Source organism: Myotis davidii, unplaced genomic scaffold (genome assembly GCF_000327345.1).
Source record: "Myotis davidii unplaced genomic scaffold, ASM32734v1 scaffold129, whole genome shotgun sequence".
Taxonomy (NCBI): domain Eukaryota; kingdom Metazoa; phylum Chordata; class Mammalia; order Chiroptera; family Vespertilionidae; genus Myotis; species Myotis davidii.
This window is the reverse complement of record NW_006383019.1, coordinates 239775-246987: the sequence shown is the minus strand read 5'-3', so window position 1 is coordinate 246987 and position 7213 is coordinate 239775. Positions and strand designations below refer to the sequence as shown.

The window sequence follows — 7213 nt, the reverse complement described above, 5'->3', positions numbered from 1 at the left end:
AAATCGTGCACCTCTGAATGAGGACAGTGGGGGCGGGTAAGGGCAGAGGGTGGTGTGGGAACTGGGTGGAGGGTGGAGGGCAGTTATGGGGGAAAAAAAGAGGAACAACTGTAATAATCTGAACAATAAAGGATTAATAAAAAAAATAAAAAATGAATAAATAAAACATAAAGAGGCCATCAAGAGTGCTAATGTTGCTAGGGATGTGAAAGAAACAATGATCACAGGCAATTAAGAGTCGGAAAAACTTGTTGATTTGGATAAGTGAAATGCTGTTAGCCAGTGATAGCAGTGATGTGAAAAAGCAAAGATGCTGCACCCCTGGAATGAGTGCTGAAAGTGATTTATTTAAGGCTAGTAGGTGATGGTTCTATAAATTTAACACGTTAAGCGCCCAGCCTGTTTTGTCTTCCCGACAGAAAGTATAGTGTCAGTCACCAGTGACTTACTGGGCACTTAACACGTTAAGAAAAGAAGTGTTTGTTTACAGATTAAAAAGTACATTATACATATACTGTATATAAGAAAGGATAAAACAAAGATCATTTGGGGGTCTGGAACGAGTTAATTCAAAGTACGTGATTTCTAATGGGGGAAAAAATCAGTTTTTGAACAAACTGCTTCTCAAAGTCTTCCAGAACAAATTAAGTTCGAGAACCGAAGTTCCACTGTATACCCTTCCATTTATTTATTTATTCTTCAATTTCTTCAATATCTTATAGTTTCCAGAGTATAGGTATTTCATCTTTTTGGATAAATTTGTTACTAGGTATTTTATCCTTTTTGATGGAATTGTAAATAGGACTGCTTTATTTTCTCCATATTACTCACTAGTAGTGTACAAAAACACAATAGATTTCTGTATGTTGATTCTATATCCTGTAAATTTACTGAAATCATTCATTAGTTCTAACAGTTCTTTGGTGGAGTCTTTAGCGTTTTCTATATATAGTATGTCATCTGCAAATAATGACACTTTTACTTCTTCCTTTTAAATTTGGATACCTTTTATTTCCTGTTTTGTCTGATTACTGCGGCTTCCAATGCTATGCTGAATAGAATTGGTGATAGTGAGACTTTTTTTTCTGTTAGCACCTTGGTGGAGAACTGAAATGTTCAAGATGGGAGAAATCTGAGAACTGAAGTTCGACTGTACCTTGCTCATGGATTGGAAGAATGACTATTGTTAAAATGTCATTACTACCTAAAGCAATATGCAGATCTAATACAATCCCTGTTAAAATACCAATGGCATTCTTGACAGAATTAAGAATTAAGAATCCTGATCTTAGAAGTTTTCATATTAAGCATATCAGCTGTGGGTTTGTCATACATATCCTTTATTATGTTGAATTATGTTCCTTCTATACCAACTTTGTTGAAAGTTTTTACCACAAAAGGATACTGAATTTTGTCAAATGCTTTTGCTGCATCTATTGAGATGATCATGCGGTTTTTATCCTTTATTTTGTTAATGTGATATATCATATTGACTGATTTACAAATGTTTAACCATCCTTATAACCCTATGGATAAGCTTTTAAGATCCCTTTCTGCTAAAAGTTCCATAACTAGATATTACATTTGTGGCAATTTATTCAGTCATGGAAGAAGACCTAGTATATATTTTTTAATGGTGAAAAATACTTGTTTTATACCCATAAACTATAATACAGATATTTAGTATGATGAGGAGGGTATCAAAACTCCCCCAAGTTTAGCTCACTTCTAGCTTATGACAGAGAGCTTTTCCCCACCCAACTTAGTTTGTAAATTTTCACATTTACATAACAGTTGAAAGCTGAGTATAATAGATATTTATCTTTCATCTAGATTCACTAGTTAACACTTTATTTGTTTGTTTACACATACATACACACTTACCCTTTTTTACCTTGGCCCAACTATGTGAAAATAAATTGCAGACAATCACTATGTCTTAAATCACTTTTCACTGCATAAAATCCCAAAGAAAATATGTGGGTATTTATTTACCTAATATCAGGGTGGGAAGAGTCGTTATTTGTAAAGGTAAATAAACTATAAGAAAGAGATTTGCTAATAAAAAGAGGGACGGAGTAAGAGATATTAATGTATGATAGTAAAGGGGTTGATATCTTTTTAAGAGTTTTAAAGAATTAGTTTATTCTCTCTAAAATAAATATTTATTCATTTCCTACTAAGTAACAGGTTTAACATAAGTAAAATGCACAATTTTAAAAAGGATAAACTCTTTGCTTAATCCCTTTACCATTTTCTCCCTGCCCTGAAACTCGCCTCCCCTCTGACAACTGTCAGTCTGTTCTCTATCTATGGGTCTGTTTCTGTTTGTTAGTTTATGTTGTTCATTAGATTTCAACACATGAGTGAAATCATTTGGTACTTGTCTTTCCCTGACGGGCTTACTTCACTTAGCATAATACCCTCTAGATCCATCCATGCTGTTGCCAAGTGGTTAAAAGAAAAAAAAAAAAAAAACAGCCCTAGTTGGCTGCTCAGTGGTTAGAGCAGTGATGGCGAACCTTTAGAGCTCGGAATGTCAGCATTTTGAAAAACACTAACTTAACTCTGGTGCCATGTCACATATAGAAATTTTTTGATATTTGCAACCATAGTAAAACAAGGACTTATATTTTTGATATTTATTTTATATATTTAAATGCCATTTAACAAAGAAAAATCAACCAAAAAAATGAGTTCGCATGTCACCTCTGACATGCGTGTCATAGGTTCGCCATTACTGGGTTAGCGCATCAGCCCATAGACTGAAGGGTCACAGGTTCACTTCTAGTCAAGGGCACGTACTGTGGTTTCAGGTTCAATCCCTGGTCCCAGTTGGATGTGTGCAGGAGGCAACCAAACAATGTGTTTCTATCACATCGATGTTCCTCTCTCTTTGTATCTCCCACTCACTTCCACTCTCTTTTAAAATCAGTGGAAAAAAATATCCTCGGGTGAGGATTAATAAAAATAAAAAATAAAAAGCCTCATAGACACAGACAATAGCATGGTGATTACCAAAAGGAAAGGGGGGGGGCAGTGATAGTAGAGGGCATAAGGGGAATAAATGGTGATGGAAGTAGAATTGAGTTGGGGTGGTGAATACACAATACAATATACAGATAATGTATTATAAAATTGTACACCTGAAACCTATAATTTTATTAACCAATGTCACCCCAATACATTCAACTAAAAAAAAGATAAACACAGCAACAAAATAAAGGCATAATAAACAAACATACATTTCATTAAAGAAAGGCAAATAATAATAAACACAAAGAAAAAGAGGTTTGATCTTAGTAGAGCCTTCTGATAAATACACATTATTTGAAATGTCATGAAATATAGCTGCATATTAAAATTAGTTATCTCCAAGAGACAGAATTACAGGTAACTTTTTACTTGTATTAGTACTTGCAAGTCTCCTAAAGAATATACATTTTTTATATAAATACACTTAATCCATACATAAATAGTATCTTGTCCCATGTTGCAAGTTAAAAAATTTCAGAAGATTATTTAAAATTTAATTTAAATTTAGGAAAATTATGGTAGTCTTGAGTACCTCTGACCACATTTTACAGTCCAGCAAGCCAGTACAAAATGCTTGAGAGTTATTCAATAGCAATTTTTCTTTATAACATTCCTCAGATTGGTTTCATTTACTACAAAATCTGAAGTACTGACTTCAAAAGTCTGGAACAATAAGTCTGTGGTTTTTTGTTTTATTTAACAAAATTCTTACTTTCCCATAGCACTAACCTTTAGAGACTGTAACTGGACTTTCTTTTAGTCGAGGTGCCTGAATTCAACTAAATAAATATTAGAGACTGACAGTTCCACAGAATAAGGGAGCAAATATTTACCTTCTTCGCATCTGCAGAAGACCTCAACCCTTCTGGTAGCATGTGCACTAAAGGTAAGACCGTGGCACTGACACGCTGGAAATGGGAGTCAGAAACCTGCTCCAAACGTGGTCTCTTGGATTCCAGTGAATCATGATCCACTGGGGACGGGCCTGGGTGAAACTGTTCATATCCAGGTCTCCTTTCTTGAGGCCTAATACATACAAAGAAAATAAACACTTAAAAAAGTTTAAGTGATGTACAACTTCCTACTAATATCCCTGGTTGGACTTTGAAATAAGTGAAAAATTAGCTTACTTCCAGAATGAATCCCTGTCCCCTCCTCCCGCACCCCAGAAGAATATATACCTCACTATAAAATATTATAATTTTCTATTGAATTCCAATAGAAAAATATTCTGCAACAGATTTGGAAGTGCTAGTGGTAAAGAAATGAAAGATGTAGTAAAAGATTTCAATTTAGCCCAGCCAGTGGCTCAGTAGTTGAGCATCAACCTATGAACCAGGAGGTCATCTTTCGATTCCCAGTCATGGCACAAGCCCGGGTTATGGGCTTATCCCCAGTAGGGAGCGTGGAGGCAGCCGATCAATGATTCTCTCTCATCATTGATGTTTCTATCTCTTTCTCCCTCTCCTTTTCTCTCTGAAATCAATAAAAAATATATTATTTAAAAAAAGATTTCAATTTACAGAAAATTTAAAGTTGCTGAAGAGTATCTATAAAATAATATATTTCAACCTATAATTATTGAATTCAGTATCTAGACACTAGAATAACACCATTCTTAACCAATAAAAAAAAAACACAAAAAAAAACCCACAAGCAAAAAAAAAAAAAAAAACCCATAAGTTTAGCCCTGGCTGGTGGTACAGTTGCTTGAAACATCATCCTGTACACCAATGGGTTGAGGGTGGATATCCAATTAGGGAACATGCCTAGGTTGTAAGTTCGATCCCCAGTTGGGGTGTGTTCAGGAGGTAACCAATTGATATTTCTCTCTCACACACTGATGCTTCCCCCTCTTTCTTTCTCTCTCTGTCTCAACAAATGACTTGAGTTGTGAGGTATTATGGAGACTTAAAGAAAAGTCTCTTTCTGAAAATGCAATACTGTTTTTGAAGATATAATTCCGACACCCCCCCCTCCCCCCAGACATGTATTTTGTTTAGTTTCCGCAAGTACGTAAGTGTCTTGAAGGTCAGAAATCTGACTTTGATTTCTTGAAATAATGTACCATAAGAGTACTAGAGATGAGTATTTTGATCATTTGACTTTTCATTTTCTACCAAGTTATTTACAGAAGTGATAGTTTACTTTATGGCCAAGCTTTAAAAAGAAATGTCTCAAAAATAACGTTTTCTAGGAGTACCACAATATGTTTATTTTTTTTTTATGCTTTTAAGAGAGAAAATACCACAGTGATTATGGCTTCCTCTAAATGTCTCCATAATATTTAGTCTCATCTCTCAGACTGAAGAAGGTATAAGAACAATGAGAATGTAAAGCTTTGTCTTATTTCAACTATCCTGGTGGCACATATCTGGCTGAAGATTACATTTTACAAACATGTTTATCTTCTTGACATTTTATCATCTTTCCATAGGCTCAAAAAAACACTTCATTGAAATGATAATCACTGGATTTCATTTTTTAGAATAGATGATGAAATAAGCCCTGAATTCCATAAAATTATAGTACTTCAAAAATTTGAAATCTCATGTAAGATATAAAATCTCATTATCTTCTTAAAATTCACAATGACATCACGAAAAATAGTGGGGTAGGAAGCTACTTGTACTCAATATAGTATTACGGGTTGTCAAGGCAGTAGACAAGAAAAATAAATAAAATGCACCCAAAATGGAAAGGAAAAAGTATTTCTCTTTGCAGCTGGCATGGTCTCATATCCAGAAAACTCCAAAGAACACACAAACAAACAAAAAAATGTTAGAGCTAATAAATGAGTAGAGCAAAATTACAGGATACAAACAAACATGGGAAAAATTAGTTTTTGTTTTTATAATACATTTAAAAATATATTTTATTGATTTCAGAGAGGAAGGGAGAGGAAGAGAAAGATAGAAACATCAATGTTGAAAGAGAACCATTGATCAGTTGCCTCTTGCACGTTCCCTACTGGAGATCAAGCCTGCAACCTGGGCATGTACCCCAAATGGAAATTTAACTGTGACCTCCTGGTTGCTCAATCACTGAGCCACACTGGCTGGGCCAAAAATCAGTTTTATTTCTATACATTAGCAATGAATAATCTGAATGACATTAAAAAAAAATTCCATTTGTAACATCTAAAATAATAGAATAGGAATAAATTTGACCAAGAAGGCTCAAGACCTACAGCTTGAAAAACACAAAACGCTGCTAGAAGAAATAAAGAAAAACTTAAATAAATAGTAAGACATCATGTATTGAAAGATTTAAGATTGTTAAGATGACAATACTACACAAAGCTATCTACAGGCCGCATGCAGCCCACAACAAATATTTTTGCGTCCCAGCCTTTATAACGGTATATAAAAAACGTTTTAATGAAAAATTCGTAACTTAATTTTTACAATATCCTGTTATACATAATTATTAATAACAAACTACAACATGTGCTAATGACTGATTACTATCATTGTGATGCATCCATTTCCTTTATGTGCCTTAGGCGCAGGCGCACGCACCATTTCTCTCCACTAATACTAGCAGCAAATATTTTAGCAGCTGACTGCCACGTCATTAATCTTGGGCTGACTTGTTTGGTGTGCACAACAGGAAATACTTCACTTTGGGAGAACTTTCAAGAAAAATAGGTTTATTTTCGTTACACTTATTAATTTGTGCAGTTATTCAACGTCTGGTAAGTTAATGTTCAAGAAAAAATGTTTAATTTTTATTAAAATGTTCTATTATTTTGTTAACGAATACTCATTTATTTTAGTCCTTTGTATTCAGCATGTCTCTAACGAAACAAACCGATGTTTCCATGAAAATTGAAACTTGTTTTTTTGCGGCCCACAGAAACTTAAACCTTGTTTATTTGGCCTGTGTTAGTTAACCTTTGAGTTTGACATGCTTGATCCACAGATTCAGTGTAATCTGTAATAAAATCCCAATGGCGTGTTTTGTTTTGTTTTTGGAGAAAGAGAAAAACCCACCATAAAATTCACATAAAATCACAGGGAAATCCAAATAGCCAAAACAATTTTGGAAAAGAAATACAAAGTAATAACTGACACCACAGAAATACAGAGGATTATAGGAAAACTAGGGGCCCGGTGCACGAAGATTTGTGCACTGGCGGGGGGGGGGGGGTTGGAGGGGGGGGCCCTCACGCCGG

At 34.5% G+C, this 7213-nt stretch overlaps 1 protein-coding gene across 3 annotated transcripts in view; it reads right to left on the bottom strand.

The window, feature by feature from the left end:
* The window catches only part of NCOR1 (nuclear receptor corepressor 1), a 242871-nt gene that overhangs the window by 162008 nt on the left and 73650 nt on the right, over positions 1-7213 (bottom strand). For all 3 annotated transcript variants that reach the window (XM_015558355.1, XM_015558356.1, XM_015558357.1), the window contains exon 4: positions 3870-4062. In XM_015558355.1, the coding sequence (XP_015413841.1) occupies positions 3870-4062 (193 nt within the window). The remainder of the gene's footprint in view (positions 1-3869; positions 4063-7213) is intronic.